The sequence below is a fragment of the Zeus faber genome (genome assembly GCF_960531495.2).
Source record: "Zeus faber genome assembly, chromosome: 7".
NCBI lineage: Eukaryota > Metazoa > Chordata > Actinopteri > Zeiformes > Zeidae > Zeus > Zeus faber.
Window position 1 is genome coordinate 22815251 of NC_137203.1, and position 18835 is coordinate 22834085.

The 18835-nt window shown below is 41.0% G+C and overlaps 4 protein-coding genes across 5 annotated transcripts; 3 read left to right on the top strand and 1 right to left on the bottom strand.

Moving 5' to 3' along the window:
- Nucleotides 1-3932: 3932 nt before the first annotated feature.
- On the top strand, nt 3933-7034 carry LOC307232620 (uncharacterized protein FLJ45252-like; the record flags this gene model as incomplete). The annotated part of the gene is made up of 2 exons (XM_080003722.1): nt 3933-3940; nt 4716-7034. 2 exons carry the CDS (start codon nt 3933-3935, stop codon nt 5386-5388), a joined length of 681 nt encoding a protein of 226 aa, XP_079859848.1. The 3' UTR covers nt 5389-7034.
- A 1637-nt stretch (nt 7035-8671) lies between these two features.
- med22 (mediator complex subunit 22) lies at nt 8672-11480 on the top strand. Of its 2 annotated transcripts, XM_080003348.1 has the most exons (5): nt 8672-8729; nt 8819-8970; nt 9062-9142; nt 9498-9706; nt 11159-11480. In XM_080003348.1, the coding sequence occupies exons 2-5, from the start codon at nt 8848-8850 to the stop codon at nt 11343-11345; spliced, it is 600 nt and encodes a 199-aa protein (XP_079859474.1). In that variant the 5' UTR covers nt 8672-8729; nt 8819-8847; the 3' UTR covers nt 11346-11480. The 2 variants fall into 2 exon arrangements, with proteins under 2 accessions (XP_079859474.1, XP_079859475.1); XM_080003349.1 differs by lacking the exon at nt 11159-11480 and having other exon boundaries at nt 9498-10444.
- Nucleotides 11481-11726: 246 nt separating this feature from the next.
- On the bottom strand, nt 11727-14879 carry cUnh9orf78 (chromosome Un C9orf78 homolog). Its single transcript, XM_080003347.1, has 9 exons — nt 14715-14879; nt 14533-14592; nt 13903-13954; nt 13731-13801; nt 13515-13592; nt 12939-13136; nt 12686-12822; nt 12473-12604; nt 11727-12265 (listed from the first exon to the last, which is right to left on the bottom strand). The coding sequence occupies exons 1-9, from the start codon at nt 14792-14794 to the stop codon at nt 12168-12170; spliced, it is 906 nt and encodes a 301-aa protein (XP_079859473.1). The 5' UTR covers nt 14795-14879; the 3' UTR covers nt 11727-12167.
- A 283-nt stretch (nt 14880-15162) lies between these two features.
- nfu1 (NFU1 iron-sulfur cluster scaffold homolog) lies at nt 15163-18459 on the top strand. The gene is made up of 8 exons (XM_080003506.1): nt 15163-15225; nt 15968-16068; nt 16182-16317; nt 16721-16787; nt 16884-17001; nt 17095-17158; nt 17242-17416; nt 17770-18459. The coding sequence occupies exons 1-8, from the start codon at nt 15167-15169 to the stop codon at nt 17803-17805; spliced, it is 756 nt and encodes a 251-aa protein (XP_079859632.1). The 5' UTR covers nt 15163-15166; the 3' UTR covers nt 17806-18459.
- The last annotated feature ends 376 nt before the right edge of the window (nt 18460-18835 follow it).

Genomic DNA, 18835 nt, shown 5'->3' on the forward strand with positions numbered 1-18835 from the left:
TTGACAAAATTGTCTAAAATAAAAAAAATTAGAGAAACCAATGATGACCAAATATCCTATTCTGGTGATCTTGGCAACTTGAATTTAGCTTTTTAAATGTTTTTTGTTTGTTTGTTTGATGATTTTCTTTTTTAAATGATTTGATTATATGTGACATCACTTCACACCTCCTTAATTTAGGCTTACCTGAATAATAGATTTCAGTTCAAGCCTGTATGTTTGTCACCTCATTTTGAAATCATGACAACCGGTGAAACCAATGTGAGTTTTGACGATTACTTAAGCTGCCTTGCCCTAGTGATGGCAGTACATTATCACCCCAAGCATCATCTACAATGCATGCAACGACTTCTAACAGTACAGCTAAATGACTGAAATGTACTTATCTGCTTGTTTGCTGAATGGATAGACCTTCATATTTTTCCTTTTGACCCATGGGCAAATTTAGTACAACTAAAAGAAAATGGAATTGTAGCTTTTGGATTTGTAGTCAGGCTAGGGGGAGCGGGGGTGGATCAGTCTGTTCCAAGTGGTGCCAGCTATGCCATACCATGTGTTGGTCCAATCTCAGGGTCTGTGTGGTCAAATAAGTGAGCAGTTCTTTTTTTGCTGTGTACTGCTGTAGACAGAAGGCTATATAGGTTTCCTCTACTTGTTTTATGACATTTGATTAGACTAGCGCTATGTGAGCCTGTCTGCATTTTGTGTGCCTACAATACGTGCACAAAATCCCCCCCATTCCAGTTCATGTCCCCCTTGTCTTCTACAGTCAATCTACTCACTGCACATACCTTGGTGTCCGTTGGCCAGTGTGTAATATTCATCTACATTCACAGAAGATATTCTGACTCATTTGTACATAGAACCACTGTTCCAATTCCCACATTCCACCCCTTGTTGGCGCTAGTAAAAGTAGACTTTGAATTCTATAAAGGCATTTCGTATATCATGGTATGAATTAAATGTGACTGTTTATAGTGCATAATGAATGTATGAAGTGAGTATCGATATAAAATATATAAAATCCATAAGAACATATTATAGAAAAGATTATTTCTGTGTATTCCTTATGACACTGTATGTGTGCAAAGGTGGTGTGGCTCCCTTTTCTTGTCCAAAGTCCTGTTGTTTACTCTACGTTTTCGTCTGGGATTGTACTAGTCCTGCTTTGTTTTTAGCCATCCTGGTCTTTGGGTGCAGATATGTGCTTGTAATTTACCTGGTTGGGGTAATTTTCCTTAATCAATGCATCCCAATTCCTTGCATAATACTGGTGATTCAGTCGTGCAAACCTTTCGATGTACGTCCTCCGTATTGTAGAGCCATCCCTGGACACGGAGCTCATGACGGAATTAATTCCTGATATCTCTGTAAACCCTCTGCCTGTGAACAGCCTTGTGTAAGTCTTAGAAACCAACTGTACAAAGTAAGCATAGACATGTTTGCATTCTAGGATCCGTTGTACATGTTCCTAATCGCTGGGAAGCCCTGGAATGCTTGCACTTTGGACCACCATTCTCTATTTAAAGGTCCCAGAAAGCATTACCTTTATATAGATATTCTGGTCTCCTTTTAAAGAAGCATATCGCCCAGCTGGCTGAATATCAACCACCGAGATTCAGACCAAAGTTTTTACAATGGCTTGAATTTTTATTTATTTATTGATTTATTTTTTTTCCCTCGCTAGGCCACATATTGGGAAGGTTAGTCACAGACATTGACCTGTTGGGTTATATCGCTTATCAGAAAGGTGTGGACAAAAAGCTTTCATTAAAACCTTTCATTTTTGGACTTCTCTCCAAAATGATGTTGTACAGTTTAATTTTGCAGGTTCCAGTGTGGCTAACCTATGCAATTGTACAATAATGCTCAAAAGTTTCTCTTAGACACCACAGTGCTGTAATCCGTAGAGTTCTAGCCTTATCCGTATAGTCTTACTTGTGTTGCTGTGTGAAACCAATGTACCCAGCGTGTTGGTTGGGTTGAAACAGTGACAGGTGTAATTACTTTGGTTATATCAAAACTGTTGGACATGATTTGGCAGCCAGTGTCCATATGTCAATGAAGAGTTATTATCCTATGTGTACTTCTATTTTTATGAATTGAGGAGAAAAAAGGGTTCAAAAAGAGGGACATTGAATAAAACTTGTAAATGTGAATGTAACTTCAGTCTCTTTTGGTGTTTTGTATATTCTTTTTTAAACCCTCCAGAAGGGAGACCGCAAAAACATTTGTTTGTTTCTTTTTTTTTTTTTTTCCCCCATTCTTTCCCTTGGTCAAACTAATAACATTTAGATTGCATTTAAACTCATTTGATTTAACAGCAGCTTCAGTGCCCTTAAGCATTTTTTAACTATACAGCTTTACACACCTTATACACTTGTCAACTTTTTGACATTGGACAGTGCATTGTGGGATAAGCTAACATTTCCCAGTGATACACAGGGAAACATTTCTCCAAGGACGTACTTTGGGTTTTTTCAACCGGATCCTGTCATCAGGATTTTATGTAGGGATGCACCAATCATGATTTTTCATGGCTGATTCCTAGTGCTAGTCCATTTAACAATCAAATGAGTCGATTCTCATACTGAATGCAGATTTAATTTTTCTGCTTGTGTTTGAGCAACAGACACTTAAGAAAGAAATAATACGATTTTTATTTTCTCTTTAACAGGCCAAGGTGGCCTTAAACGAAAAAATATCTGTAGCCATGTGAAATTGGAGGCAACAATTTCATATTAAGCACAAGAAGCAACACAGCGATGCTACATGTAGCATCAGCAGTTGGTTTTGTTTCAAATTGTATTGTATCATTTCAAGATTTAAAGCAAAAAACAGAATGGTCTGACTAGCATTGTTTTGGGAAATGATTCCAAAGCAGCTTGTGTGCATGGAGTGCAGTGGCATGACTTGGGGGGGATGCAGGGGTGCTGGTCCACGACAATGTGTGCTGTGCTCCATAGCACTCTGTAGACTAATGCTATTTGGTGAAGTTGTATCGCTTAAAAAACTTAACATTCACTCACAATTTTTGCAAATCGTAGCTTCAAAAGGTAGTTAAATATACATTCGCTTTTGGTTCTGCTTGAATCTACTTTAACTACTTGTCCATGGTCAGTGCTCCCAAGCGTAGGTTTGTGAAATGTGGGTTTGTGAAGCCCTTTGAGACTGTATTGTGATTAAAGGCTATATAACTAAACTTTACTTGACTGATGGAGAAAAAGCAGCCGGAATAAAAAAATTTACATTTAATTTAAAAAAAAACTGCCAAAATAAACAAAACGGGCCGGTTGCCGATCACATGTTAGGGGCAAAAACCGGCTGCTTTCGATTGATGGCCGATCGACAGGTGGATCGCAAATTTAATGTCGACTTTGACTGTTGCATCTCACGTTGTCTCATGCTTGGAATGTTGCTCAGTTACGGTGATTGCAAACGTTCTCCGTGTATCCCCTTTCTACTCACTTTACCCACTGAACTGACCATTCCTCTGTCGGACTGAGGTGTTCCCTGACATCTAAAGAAAAATGCCGGTGTTTTTAATTCAAGGCTTTTGTGAGTGACCGTTTGTTATTTACGATCACATAACCCTTCCCTGACTAGACATTTCCCATATCCTTTGAAACTATTAAATATGCATTTAACAGACAGCCACATACATAATTAATCTAAAGGAACAAATATTTGATCAATATGGAGTGTTAACATAATAGCTGAAACCTTAAATGGCATACAACACATGTGTAAACATTGCAACATTGATTACTCTTGTAAAACCAGCATTGGTCAGACAATTTATGAAATCCCATTGAAAGGCGGTGAGGTTTTGAGGAAATGATTGCACAAGTGGAAAACACACTGGTATTTTGCTTTAAAAAGCTGCCACTAACCGTCTCCCCTGAGTTAGCAGTTAACAGCCGCCATCTACGATGATGAGGTAAGCTTTGCCTGTCTCTGCCCCTCTGTGTGACTCCATTCTGTACTGTTTCCACCCTTGTGATTCCTGTAAGAGCTCTTTGCGCCTTGTTTCCACAGACTTTCACTCTCTGGGGTCCGTCTCTCTCAACACAATCCACCCCAGTCAAAACCAAACCCACTGCCACTTGGTACCCTGTGTGACTTTCAGTATGAAAGGCATTTGTTTTTGATGCTGGATCGGTGATTGCCCATAGGAGGTTGTGTTTTTTTTTTGTTTTGTTTTTGTTTTTTTCCAGGCAATTTGTGGAAACAAGGTTATGTCATGTAGATGTAGAGATGGCTAGTCCTGTCTGTGTTGTGTCATTTGTCAAGTACAGAGTGGGCAGAGTATATATTGTTTTTGTTGAGCTTTGTCTGTGCTGACTTGTCACTGTTGATTCATTGCTATGAAGAAATATTATCAATGTTTTGTGTGTTTGTACATTTGGGTTTGAAGCCCAGAAGTGTGTGTGTTTGTGTGTACGTGTGATCGTGTGTTTATATAGTAGTAAGTATTATATTGTCTTTCTTTCTGCTGCAGAACTGAGGGGGGAAAGTAATGGCTACACTGTCCTCTGTGAGGGAAACACTGAAGCAGCTGAAGAAGATTCTCCAACAGGTTCCGACTGCGTCCACTCCAGCGAGGAGGAGGAGGAGGAAGAGGAGGAGGCAGCAGAGGAGGAGAAAGAGACCTCCACCAATGAGCCGCAGGGCATAGCAGCCACGGAGATCGATACGGCGACCCTTGACTGCAGCGGCTCCAGACCTCTTCTACTGGACTCCGAAGAGGACGACGACCAGGAGCCCAAGATTTCCTCCCAACTATCATCGCATTCCGCCACGTTACCGACACAACCTCCCGCAACCTTCCAGCAGCCCCCTCCGGACGCCTCGGCTCCCAATCATTCCCAACGGGTGCCCTGTTCCACAGGGGTGCCAAACGTTGTCTCGGATGTCTTCTCCAAAGCCCCGTTTCGGATTGCACAGGAAGAGGTGGGCGATGTGTTTGCCAACGCTCCGTTTTTCCGAGCCCCCGTTGCGGCTCAAGCTTCAGTGGATGTGTTTTCGCAGGCTCCTTTCGGGAAAAGGAAGGAGACGCCCAACGTCACGAGCGCATCCCCTCAGCTCCAGACCCCATTCGCTCATACATCCACCGCTCCCACTGTAACTCCCGAACAGGGGGTCTTGGGGCAGGTAGCGCCACAGCCATTCCGCCCGCAAGCTCTGGCCAAATATTCCCGGCACTTTGAGGGACCTCTGTCCCAGCAGCCCGTGGCCGCCCACAGGGTGGTGTCCAACGTGAGCAGGCAGGCTGCCGTAGGCTCTGTCCCCATTGGACCGCCGCAGTCATGGACCTCGGAAGTGAGCGTTGTGGACCCTTTCGTCTCTGCACCGTTTCACCTCAAGGCTCCGCAGGAAAAGCCCTGAAGGCAGACACGGGGCGGGGCAGCGAGCGATGGAGCAACTTCAGCATGCACATTCATACATGCACACTGCATGCTGTCCGTCCTCAGCGCAGGGGCAGGACTGTCAGTTTGCATTGATCTCATTCTTAACCGTCTCAAATAGGTTTAGATTATAGTTTTGTTAGTACAAGGCTGACACTACACTTGAATGCTGCAGTAGAACTAGAAATTTGGAGTTGGTCTCATTTGCCTTAGTTTTTCCACATTTCAAGTATGCACACAGAGGATGATGGTAATCAAGTACTTGTGTTCCTGCTTACCTCAGTTACAACTTTCTTACGGATAAATGATTTGCAGCTTTGGCACTTTTGTTTCCTTGGCCTTTGAGCTTCACTGTGAAACTGTAGCTTCTCCTGACATTCACATTTTCAGTCCACTGACATTTGTCATGTTGAAGAAAAAGTGTCCCCGATGCACTTTTTTTTTTTACAATGTGAAACTCATGTCTTTCTTTTTTTTATCGATTTCCATTCGGTTGAGGTGAGTTCACTTTCAAAGATGTAAAAAGCTGACATTCTAAAGCATCCTTAAAGCCTGTGAAATGTTTTTTTTTTTTGTTTTTTTTTCTGTGTTTCTCTTACATGGTACGATAAGAACACTATTCACTCTTGCATTCCTGAGCTGTAATCAGGTCCGATACCTTTTGAATCGCATGCTGGATTAGGATACAGTCATGGTAACCCTTATATTTAGCATTTTCACTCTTTGGCTTAAAGTGGGTTGTTTCTCAAGTCTTACACCATCACACCTTCACTCCTACTATGGGCTCATAATGTACAGATGTTGTTGCCTGTTTCTTAAGCCTTTAAAATGAAATGCTGCATTTACAGTACTCCATCTTTTTTTGCACTCAAAATCAGAACCAAATACTTGCACAGTCACGTAACACTCCCTGTTTCTTTCTCTGCTGTGCATTATGCACTGACTTTTTATCATTTAACACTTAATCTACATCTACAGCCTTATCATGGGCATCTCTCTAAAATTTGAATGCGCACTGACGGTGAATACTCTGGTCAGTAACATCAGTCGAGTCCTTCAATTGCCTAACAACGCTTGCCTCCACCATCACAATGTTGTCCTCTGCATTCTGCAGTTCCGGTGATTGTAATGTGGTGTTATCTCACAAGCATTATCTTAAAGGGTGACTTGTTCACAGCACTCATGTTGAATTTCCTTTTTTTCCCCATAGATGTACGGAAAGCCTTTATGCCTTGTCCTTTGGAAAATATTAAGACACTTTGAAGGTCCCTTTTTTGGCACATTAAAAAAGGGATATCGACAAATAATTAATCTTGAAGTAATCAATTGTATCCCTCCATTTAAAATCTAAAGCCTTGATACATTTTTATTTTCAAATTTTACAATCTTTTATAGATTCGGTTCGGTTCAGTTAACCAACCTGTAGAAATGAAGGCTGCACATACTGTACTAGTCACTGACACAGTCAGGATTCTCTCAAGAATGTGTTACGATAACACAGCTGTATGAGGTTCATGAAAAATGTATTTTGACCAGACTGCTGTAGAGTAGATGCTAAAAAAACCAAGGGACTTCTCAAAGTACTTGAGTCGTGCTGCAAAGCTTTCCTTTGAAACATGTTGTAAATCCTTGGGTAAAATATATTAAATGGAAATAAAGACAAGCTTTTTCATTTGAATGCGAGTGGTTTCACTCATACAATCTTAAAAGCCAGCTCCAGTATTTATTATTTATTTGCATTCATTTTCAGCTCACACAGGTTTTTTAATATTGTTTCATCTCATCTACCCTGGGAACTAATAACAAAATTACGTTTTAGACAAGGGTATTAAAGTCTTTGAGGGCCAATTTTACGGGGCTTAATTGGGCTTTTCCACTTCCTTAGTATGACCTGATGCCTTGGGATGCATCCATTGATATGAGGAAAGTGGTGTCAGAGCTATGAGCTATTGAGCAGGGATTTGTATCCCATCTTTAGGTACGCATTGTAATGAGTTAGTCAGTCCCTTTACTAATATTAATGTAACGGAATATGTAGGATTTAACGTACTATGTTTTAAATATTGCATATGTTTTCAGGTGTTGGACATCACATGGATTTGTAGCTTATTTAGTTAATGTAGTCAGACAAGATAAGATGACACTTCATTGATCGAGGGTGCAATTCAGATGACTGATAAGGAATGATGAGATGAGGTCAGGAATCAGATGAGTAATCAAAGTTAGCTCATTCTATTAAACTCGTAAATTAGATTCAAAAAGTGAAAGGTCATCCCTCGGGTACGTCTCAAATGAAATGATTCATGAATTGCTCTTACTCAGAGGGATCGATAAGCAGATGGCAGTTGGGGGAGGTCAAGAGGACACACGGCTGCTGAGAGGCACAGCATGCTGTTGCCGGGGTGGTATCTTTAGGCTCTGAGGCTGCACTTTCACTACCGTAGGCCACAGTTACCATCGCTTTCGTCTAACGCTAGTGACTGAATACTTTTTTTTTTTTTTTTGTAAGTCTCTGCGGAAATCAAACCCCTTACCATGACAGGAGGTTGTCACCAAAGTTATTTATAAAGCATGTGTCAGAATACCAACGTGGGTGTACTGGTGGGACAAATGTTGAGATCTTTAAGCTAGGCGCTACTATCTGTATATTTACTCACCGGGCTTGTGTGATGAGAGCAGTGCTAGTGCTGGGCGTTTCTCGGGTGGCAGCCAGGGCAGGGTGGCTGAAGGCACGACCTGCGCCTCTGCAGAGCGGCACTGGGGCCGGCACCAGCGCCGCCGCCAACCGGACGAGGAGCAAATCCTCACGTTGAACTGTCCATGGCTGCCCCCTTCAGGACAAGCATTATGTGACGGTTCTGAGTTCTGGAGAAGACATGGAACTGAAACGTCTGTGATTTCTTCCCCCCCCCCCCCCCCCCCCCCCCCCACTGTAACTCAACCCCATGGGCGTCACTATGTTATCTATAAAATTGGTAAAAACGTATTTTTTTTCCCCCCACACGTTTGTGTTTAGTTGCGCAGACAGCGCCTCCGATCAGTGCTCACAGACCGGCATGGAACTGTCCGAGCAGTGCACTACAGTTGCGCTAATGCTACAGTAAGATTAAATACATTAATTTTTAGACAATTAAATAGAAATGAAACAACCAGCCATTTAATTTAAAAGTGATAATGTAACTTTTGCCTACGGTTACATTTGAACTGGACACAAAAACGAATGACGTTTGGAGAAACGTTTCGACACGGACCGGTGTGTGAGCCGGACACCGGAAATAGCGCGGGTTCCCGCTGTTCGCTAGCGGGGAGATGCTGTTGAAGGTGAGTGACGTTGTCCGAAAAATTGTAAGTGAAACGCAGTTTGAAAAGTTTTTATTATTGTTTTTAATAAATAATTAATCGTATTTTAGTGAACTCTGGCCGGGGTTCCTTTACTACGATGGCCTCCCAGAGAGTGCTCCCACAGAGCAAAGAGACCCTGCTGCAGAACTACAACAAGAGGCTGAAGGACGACATCAGATCCATCCTGGACAACTTCACAGAGATCATCAAAACGGCCAAGGTGAACATTTGTCTCCGCCTCTCCACCTCCTTTGTCTAGTTCTATCGAGTGCTTAAAGCGGAGGTTTGATCGGTACACATCTCCCCCTCAGATAGAAGATGAGACGCAGGTGTCCAGAGCCACCCAGGGGGAGCAGGACCACTATGAGATGCACGTCAGAGCAGCCAACATTGTGAGTGTCTGTCTGATCTCCAGGCAAAAATAATGCGAAACTCTTGAGAACTCTGCGCTGTCTGGCTGTTATATCTGAGTTGTCGTCAGACAAATGATTGCGATTGATGATTATTTTTGCGATTTTACTTGTTTTATGCTGCTATAATCATGCGGTAACACGTCTCTACCTTATGAAGAAGAGCTCATTAACCACATTGGTGTGAAAACTCCGTTTCAATTTGGATGTAAATATGACTGGAATCTAAGGATTTTACAAAATGATTGCGAACTGCTCAAATAATTGCGATCGGGCGAATTTTGTAGCAGTTGTGACGGCTCAAATTTTGATAATCATTTCGTCTAATCGGTGTCAGGTGCGTGCCGGAGAGTCCCTGATGAAGCTAGTGTCGGACCTGAAGCAGTTCCTGATCCTGAACGACTTCCCCTCCGTAAATGACGCCATTACCCTTCAAAACCAGCAGCTCCGCTCACTGCAGGAAGAATGCGACAAGAAACTCACATCCCTCCGCGACGAGATCGCCATCGACCTCTATGAGCTAGAGGAAGAATATTACTCCTCCAGGTACAAATAGGTTGCTACTTGCCCCACCATAGTCCCATGCCTAGAGCCATGCTCCCACTTCCCTTGACCATTCACCACCGAGCCTCGGCTGGAAAGTCTGAGCGGTTATCTTACTTCCTTCATCAACACTGTGTGGATGATGTAAAATAGAGTGATGTGCGGTACTATCGCAAAAGACATTATCAAAGTCATTCACTAGTTCTACCATACCACTCCATGACTGTGTTGTAACCGATGGAAAAGTGCCTTGACGATTTTGTTTTGTTTTGAATGTATCTGGTGTTTGCCTTAATTTTCCAGAATGGTTAGAAAGTACAATGTTAGAGGTTAATGAATTAGTTGGGGGTTCATTAAGCATTTATACCAGTTAATTTTAGAATTCAAAAGTGTCCATTTAATCCTTTTTTTTTTTTCCCAAACATTGTTCAGTAATTGTAGAGAATATCGTGAAGCAAATGTAAAACCTCTTTAATGTGGAGGGCATGTAATTACATTGGAAACAAAATCTAACTGATGGCTAGATTGCAAAGACTTAAAACAAACAATTGCCCTTATGTTGTGCTTGACATATTAGACTGATTTTAATAGGGTTACCACACAAAGTGCTAATGTGCTATGCAATAAAAGGGATGTTAAAACCTTTTGAACCAAACCTTTTGAACCAAAGTTATATTGTATAGTATTTTCTAAATGTCACACATTTTAACATTTCTATTTAAACAATCTACTTAAACTAAGTATACATTGTTGGGACTTGTATGAAAGATCGATTAACAATCAGATAGATTTATGAACATAGCTGTTTTTTTTGTTATTTATTGAAGGCAAAATTTGAAAACTGTAGTTTTGCCCAAGTTGATTTACCGACAGTACCTAAGACTTTGTCATCTGTAAAATTATTGTGGATTCCTTCCATTGCCATTCAGTGGGGAAAAAAAGGTGTTGCTATGCAAGTCGTATCCATTCGCATGTTGTGATGTTGCACACATGTGTATCCATTATTGTCAGCTATCTGCCTAGATCCTAAACATGAAGAAATAAAGTAGACTAAACTTTCTTAGTAGTTTGCCTAATTTGTACTATCTTTAAGAAAACGCAGAGATCTGTCTTCTTCAGTTCTTTGGGGCTGCCCTGCACCTGTGCTTCAGTGTGTTATCTGCATTCACCCCCTGCCGTTGGTGTAGCTCAACTAATTGTAGTGCGCCTACAGTGACTCTCAATGCCGTGCTGTGATGTACTCTGCTTTGTCGCAGCATTCCCCTGGTTAGATTAGACACCATCAGGAGTGCTGAGCCCTTCCTTCATACTCGCTGCTGTTTTCCGGCGCTTCTGCAAATCTTGTCTGTCGCGTTGTCTTGTCTTTGCCTGCTTCGTCTGCATGCACACACTTGTCTGCTTTACTCCCTGTGCTGCGCTGATTCTATGCTTCCTATTGGTTTCTGTTCTGGAAAGCTACAGTCTGTGGGATGGCACTGACCTGCCCCTGTGTGAGGCCTACCGCCGGCGTGACAGCTGGGCGTCCCCGGCCTCGGGCTCTGCCTTGGCCCAGGACGACAGAGAGGACCTCGACGGACCTCCATCACAGGAGACTAACTCCCAGCACCACCTCAATGGACACGGGGCCATGGAGAAGCCGTGAAGCACCGAAGGAAATCCAACTTTTGGGTACACGAATCACTGCAAGATATTTGTATTATAGGGCTACCGATAGATTTGTTCCGAGTGGGCTCAGGTGTTCTTTGTCTCCATAGAACAGAAAAAGAGCAACATTGACGATTTGTATTTTTTGTAAACTAATTTATTCATTTTCAGCTGTAGTGCACAGGAAACATTAAATCTTACATCTACTCCAATTTACAGTAAGATCATTGAATAGCTAGTTTGAAATAATTTTTGAGGAAACCTTACGTTATGTTTTGCAAGTTTAGTCTTAATTTGTCAAATTGTGTTAACTATGGTTTGTAAAAGTTTGTTTTTGTAATACTTTTAAATTAAAATAATCAAAAGTCAACACTACGAGTGGCATCATCATTCATGTAATTCCACTTTTATTTATTCAAGAATTAAAGCAACAACTAAGGATTAAAAAAAAAAAAAAAGTGTCACTCCAAGACATTGTTTAAACGACAAAAGTCAAGTCTTTCCATGTCAGACCCGATAACCGTTCCGAACCAATTAATTTTTTGGGACATTTCAGTTTGCTGTCTTTGCAATACAATTACAGCATCAACTCTTTAAATGTAATCCTGCTTTATCACATCATCACACAATACAGACTATTGTTTCCAACCTAGAGGTCCTGGAACTGGCTTAAAAAGGAGCAATGTATTTACATAACATGAATTAGAACAAAAAATAATCTGACCTTTTTGTATAAAAAACAAAACAAAATAAAAATATGAATGCGTCAGCTTCAATAGATGGGTGAAGATCAGGGCACAACTCTCCAGACCGAAGCTCGTCAGTACCGCCGGTTCATCTTCTTGAACTTCTCATAATGGTAGTCGTCAGTCGCCTTCTCATTGTTTGGCCGCTTGCGATAGTTGGGAGGGGATGGTGCTGTAAAAATACAAAAGCAAAAGATGATGGTTTGACAGGAGCTGTATTTGCATATGGTTGAGGGATTGACAAAACTATTGCTAAAGGTTGTCAAATAGATTATCACCCGTCTATATGATTTAGCAGAGACGGCGCTGACTAAATTAGTGGTCTGCAGTCCAATGACAGTACATTATCATGACTAAACATGGCTCCAGGGATTCTTACCTTCTGGACCTGGTTTCTCTGTGTCACCCACTCGCAGAGGCCTTGCTTTGGGCTCTTCTTTGTGCCGGTGGTGGTGGTGGTGGTGGTGGTGGTGGTGGTGCCTCTGTGGTGCGTTTGCATCCTCGTGATAGACTGAGAGAAGAAATTCACACTATTAACTAGCTCCAAAGCGTTTAGAACGAGTGTTTATCAAGAGGGTTCAACTATACTCACAGCGATTGTGCTGGACGTAGTTTACGGCGATGTTGGTGGGCACGAATGATGTGCCTTGATCTTTTTTCTTGTTCCTTTGCTCAGCCAGGAGTTTGGCTTTCGCTTCCTCTGTGAAAATAATGTTCTTAATCTTCGCACTGAAAAACAATTTTAAGAAACAAAATTAGACAATTTTAGACTTTGTACCCCAAATTCAATATTTTAATTTGGAGCTTCTTAGATCTCAACAAATGTTAACTCTTTTTTTACATACTCGATGCCAAGGTCCACCTCAGGGATCCCGCTCAACATCTGATTGGACAACATCTCTTCTGTCTTTTTGGCAGAGTTGACACGGATGTTTTCAGGTAGTTCGTATAGAAGGTCCTCGGCGTTCTTCACCTTCACCTTCTGCTCCTCTGCCTCGACCAACCCCTTCTTTTTTTTCAACTCTGTCTCAATGTACTTCATCCTTTGCAATGAGGGAGGAAATCAGAATGTGAGTGACAATAAGTGAAAATCACAATGTTTAGATTTGAGATTTTGGGGTTGAGTAGGACATTCTTGCTCATAACTAGCCAAGACTAAGACTTAAAACAACAAAATAACTTTTTGAGCGTCATGGATACCCATGACTGCGATTTGAATAATTATGATCTAACTGTTAATAAAAGTTTGTTGAAAAAATACTTTACAAACAAGTCATAGACTGGCCACCAACCCCAGACCTGTCAATATATGCACTATCCCCGCTCCCTGAACTACTACTATTATTAAATTATTATTGACAGAACATGAGCTACTTTATCAGAACAAATAGGTGCTGGGAGGGAAAAAGCAAGTAACATACATATCAGCATCTTCATCTCTTCTGTTTGTTTCAGCTGAGAAAGATGTTCCCAGGCTGAGGTCAGTCTCATCTTCTGTCCTGCATATCAGAAGAGATCATCACAATTTAACATAGTAACCATACAACGATTAATGACTTTAACATTACTAAATGGAGAACAATCAGTACAGGTACCCGGAACATATTGATCAGGGGTCTAAACATTATTTAACTTACATGTCTCTGTTCCTGTCTTTGACTTTCTTCATGTCCACAACTCCTCCTGTCTTCAGTTTAAATGGGTCATCCTGTGAAAAAATGGTATTGTCATGGTCATTGATGAATGTATTACCTACGGGTAAGATTAACACTCAAGCATAATTTAGGGGTTAAAAAACATTTCACCTACATCAATTTCAGTCCCCGGTGGCAGTTTCTCTCCCACCAACAAAGCAGCGACACTAAGAACGAAACACGTACATTAACTAGCAGTTCTAATGTTTATGGAAGCCAACCCTGGCTGTGGTCGTTATTTGTGATTTGTGATCATGAGCTAATTATCTCATACTAAGAGATGGTTTTGGCGCGATCACAAAACCAATTCATTACCTCAACAAATCAAAAATAGTTTGAGACCACTGTAGGGAAGGCCTCGATGAGTGTCAGGTTATATATGTTTGTGAAGGCGGCGATTATCAATAATGCATGTGAATAAAGAAGGAATCCTGTGTTAATGGACACCCTGTGGCGAATGCCAGTACTTCCCAATCAGACCCTTTGCTCTGTCAAACTGTTCTACAACCGCAGTTAAACAAAAGAAAAGTGTTACAGAGCTGTACAGCGCCTGCAGCTGTAGCAGAATCCAGCTAGAGTCTTGCTGATTAATGATTCCAGCCTCTAGCATTAATTGGTGATCTCGACAAAACAACTTTTAATAGCGACCAAACTATGGTTTTGGCCAGAGTACAGCGCATGTCGGCTTCCGTAATCCTTACGGCAACGCGTTAATATGAACGCAATCAGCTCTTCCTTCGCATACCTGACTCCAGTCTGTCGCTTCCGTAAACTCTGAAGTTCTTTCGCCTCATCCAGCTTTGATCTAAATGATGAAAAGAGTGATGAAAACACACTTCCTCTCTAACGCCATAGTGTTATAAAGTCTACGCAGCTAATAGGCGCTACCGTGTTTGTAACACCAGGCCAGTTGCTCGCGGTTATTACCTTACTGCTTCAGTTATTTCGTCCTCTTCTAAGTCCGACGAGTCCCTCCTCTTTCTGAAGTTCTTACCTGACGGCATCATACAACGTGATTCTCAATACAAATGTCAATTTTGGACTGTACGTCGTGTAGAAACTGTGAGACAACAGTGCTGCAAGATCCGGGGGGACCCGTTAAAGCAGAGGGTTGCCAGGTGTGTGTGACAAAACCAGCCCAAAGTCTTACCCGGGGGGTCGGGGGCCCCTTTTTATTTAATTTTTATCTTTATTCATACACATAATTTATGTTATTTGCATGCAAAATAGGTCTACCCAACAGCGGGCAACGAATTCAACCTGCGGCAGCACTTCAAAAGTAGCCCAATACCGCAGGAAAACAACGGACCTGGCAACGCTGGTTGAGCCGGACCAAAATACAACCCGCCACTTCCGGTAATGACGTAATAATAACAAATATGGCGACCTACAGGCATGTCGCGGGGCTGTTGCGTATTTCTGCCGGAGTGTCGAGGCTGTATGTTTCTTGTTTGTTGTTAATTATGTGTCAGATATCGAATGTTGTATCAGATTTGTCATGACATCCTGATGCACGATGCGTTCACACCATAGTTTGTAACCTTGGTTACAAAGGTTTCACTGTAGCTGTAAATCCAGTGACGCAGGTTGATGGGTTAGTGCCGGGAGGTCGCCCCGCTATGCAAACAGGATGCTTTACACTAACAGTCTTCATGCTCGATGAAGTACTCTTCTTTATTTATATTCTAACGAGGGCTTATTTAACAGTTAGTCTGAGAGCTAGAGGTTTCACAATGATTACATCATCTCCTGATCGCGATTACTTGAGCTAATCGCGATCATCTTGTCAAATCGAATTTCCACAATCGTGTTTCCAGCAATTCAAGCGGGATTTTTAACCCATTTTAGAAGTGCTGCGTTAGATAAAATGTAAATTCAGTGCGTTTCCACCAACTGGATTGAGGACAATTTTTTTTTTTTGTTCAATGTCAATAAACGACATTACAGGCCTACATGACATAAGGTTGATGTGTATTATTACACTGTTATCATCTTATGATAGTGACATATGAGTAAAAAAAAAACCCGCTTATCGCAATTATTTGAATGACAATTAACTGCTGACTATAATTTCATGACTGTGACAGCCAAACAATAAGATATTTCCAAACCTAGTATTGCAAATGGCTTTCTTTATCTTGCAATGCTCTAATATATTTATTTGTAATGTGTTGTCCTAGCCTTGCTGTTCAAAGGCCCCACAGTGCTGGATTTCACTGGACGTCGTGTAAAACTCCAGTCGCAAGCAGATGGCCCCAGACACCCCTTTCTGTTGTCCCTGGTAGGTATGCATGTAATTGTAAAGAGCTTCCCAGAGAAGGAAAGGAACATATTATTATGACTAATATTGTGTTGTTGTCTTGTTTGTTTGTTTTTTTTTTGTCTTTTTCTCAGCAAGAACCATGTTTATCCAGACCCAGGACACCCCAAATCCCAACAGCTTAAAGTTTCTCCCAGGTCGTGTCGTTCTTGAAACAGGAACAATGGATTTTGCTGCTGCTCGTGACGCTTACTGCTCACCTCTTGCCAGGTAAACTTCTTGAAACAACCTCTCAGTACAAGGTGTACCTGTAGCATAAAAAGAAAAACGTTTGTCTGCACACACATAATAATGTCTATGGATTTTTAAATTAAACAAAAGTAATTCAAATACTTAAGACCTCATATTGTAATGACATCTCCTTTTTGTGCTTAGCTTAGACAGCGCTGTTGTTTACCACACTGTGTAAATTGTAAATTTCATGGTGATTTAACACTACAAGACAATACATGATAAAAAAAATGAATAATCATTCAGCCCTGAAGGATTTCTTTGATTTTTTACCTGTTGTTCTCTTATCTCAGCTGTATCTGAACATTTCAGTTGTCTAAATACATGATAAATGTAAAAACACACATTCACTTGTTTTTATTTTTTTTCTTCTTTTGTTCAGACAGCTGTTTAGAATTGATGGTGTCAAAAGTGTTTTCCTGGGGCCAGACTTCATCACTATTACAAAGGTAATGTCAGTGCCAGTATTTGTGGACTTAAAAAACCTATAGCACACCATAATGTATATTTGTTGATATAGCCTATTTTCTTTCTTCCCTCTTCAGTCTGATTTAAGCATAGAATGGAAAGTAGTCAAGCCCGATGTCTTTGCAGCCATTATGGACTTCTTCACCACTGGACTTCCTGTGGTCAATGAGGACAGTGCTCCCAGTGCTGACACAGGTAAATTATGTCATCTAGAAGAAACAATCAATTTATTAAGACATAAACTGATAATAAGTGCTTTGCTAAGCTAATTTCAGCTTTTCATTTCAGCACCATCAGATGATGACGACGAAGTTGTTGCTATGATCAAAGAGCTCCTTGACACTCGAATAAGGTAGCCACGATTCGATATGCACGTTATGCACACATTACATTTTGCAATCTATTGTCCGTTGCTGAGTTTTTCTCTTTCGAAAGACCCACAGTCCAGGAGGATGGAGGAGACGTTCTGTATCGGGGCTTTGAAGACGGTATTGTCAAACTGAAGTTACAGGGCTCCTGCACTAGCTGTCCCAGCTCCATTATCACCCTGAAGAGTGGAATTCAAAATATGTTGCAGTTTTATGTCCCCGAAGTGGAATCCGTGGAGCAGGTTGGTTTCCTTCCCAAAGGATGTACTGTAATTTAAAAAACAATTTGTAATGAGATATATCTTGTCATGGGTTTTATTTTTATTTTTTTGGTACTTCTGTGTGTGAATTTAACATGATGTTGAATGTGAGTTTAATAAAAATAAATGTTGCGACTAAAATAAAAAAATATGCCGATTGAGTATAAAATGGTGCGTTCAGGGTGATATTATTGTTGTTGTTTTGGTTTTTTCCTCATCCGGCATCATTTTAAAAATACCATTATCATGGTATATTGAAAATGTGCAAAATGTTTAAACTGAAACCTGGGGTGGACCCTGACCCTGTTTGTTCTCCTGTTTTTTTGCTGTTACAGGTTAAGGATGAGGAGGAGAAAATTGCTCAAGTTTAATGCCAGTGGAAAAACCATATCCCATGCACAAGAAAATTTCTGAGGGATAACTGTGGCACTGTATTGACAAGAGCTTTCGTCATCGTTTCAGTGACTAATCTCAAAACCACATACGCACATTCGCAATGCACATTCTGCATTCTATAACATAACAGGTATGCTTTTGGTTAAATGAAAGTATTTATATAAATAAAATGCATTGAAATACAAATGTCTTGGATAGCTGTACCTCTATCATGCACCACACATAGTTGGTGAAATTGTTGCTTTCAATTGCTGTATTTTTTTTTGATGTGTAAACAGTGGGTTATCATTATCTGATTTTATATTGTGTCCATCAAGTTGTTTGTCTAAATGTCCTCCTTTCTTAAATACAGTATTGTATCAGGGTAGCAATAATGTAGTAGCAGATTATTTAGAACTTTAAATTGTTGCTTTCAACAATTGGTGGTGTGGGCGTTTCATCACTGCTAAAGATTGGGGCAACTCTATATCAAAATATGTATCAGTCATACCATGGAGCCCATATTTCCGCTTTGAAACTCAATGACACAGTTAATTTAAAGTAACCTTGTCGTTTAAGCGAAATACACCCTGAAGAGCTTTAAACAAGGAAACAGTCTTAATATTTTTTTTTATGCAATAAACGGTTGAACTAGGAAAACATCACAGTGGTTACAATATTTTTTGAATCATCAAAACGTTACATGTCCCTGCTAAAAAAAAAAAAAATATATATATATATATATATATATATATATATATATTATAGATAAGCCCCATTACGCATGTTGATATTTCATATGAAGTTGAAGCACACGCCTCCCATTGTGCACAGGGTTTATTTGAAGCAGACGCTGCGTGTTGCGCGGTGCGCCGTGTCCGCGGAGCTGCATCCTGTTGCCACGTCAGGAGAGCCTGCGTCGCTGTGTGCAGCGTGAGTGTCAGCTCGGCTGCGCCAATCGGGGTCGAGCGCGGAAGAGGCCGCTTGGCGCCGAGCCAATCGGTCAATAAGGGGGGCGGGACGTTT

Excerpts from the sequence above, each read along its gene's own strand:
- med22 (XM_080003348.1), top strand. The coding sequence starts at position 8,848 with ATGGCCTCCCAGAGAGTGCTCCCACAGAGCAAAGAGACCCTGCTGCAG. Across the intron at positions 9,143-9,497 it reads ACGTCAGAGCAGCCAACATT|GTGCGTGCCGGAGAGTCCCT; the intron begins GTGAGTGTCTGT and ends AATCGGTGTCAG. Across the intron at positions 9,707-11,158 it reads GAAGAATATTACTCCTCCAG|CTACAGTCTGTGGGATGGCA; the intron begins GTACAAATAGGT and ends TGTTCTGGAAAG.
- cUnh9orf78 (XM_080003347.1), bottom strand. The coding sequence starts at position 14,794 with ATGATGCCGTCAGGTAAGAACTTCAGAAAGAGGAGGGACTCGTCGGAC. Across the intron at positions 14,593-14,714 it reads GAAATAACTGAAGCAGTAAG|ATCAAAGCTGGATGAGGCGA; the intron begins GTAATAACCGCG and ends TTCATCATTTAG. Across the intron at positions 13,955-14,532 it reads AAGCGACAGACTGGAGTCAG|TGTCGCTGCTTTGTTGGTGG; the intron begins GTATGCGAAGGA and ends TTTCGTTCTTAG.
- nfu1 (XM_080003506.1), top strand. The coding sequence starts at position 15,167 with ATGGCGACCTACAGGCATGTCGCGGGGCTGTTGCGTATTTCTGCCGGA. Across the intron at positions 16,788-16,883 it reads ACTTCATCACTATTACAAAG|TCTGATTTAAGCATAGAATG; the intron begins GTAATGTCAGTG and ends TTCCCTCTTCAG. Across the intron at positions 17,159-17,241 it reads CTCCTTGACACTCGAATAAG|ACCCACAGTCCAGGAGGATG; the intron begins GTAGCCACGATT and ends CTCTTTCGAAAG.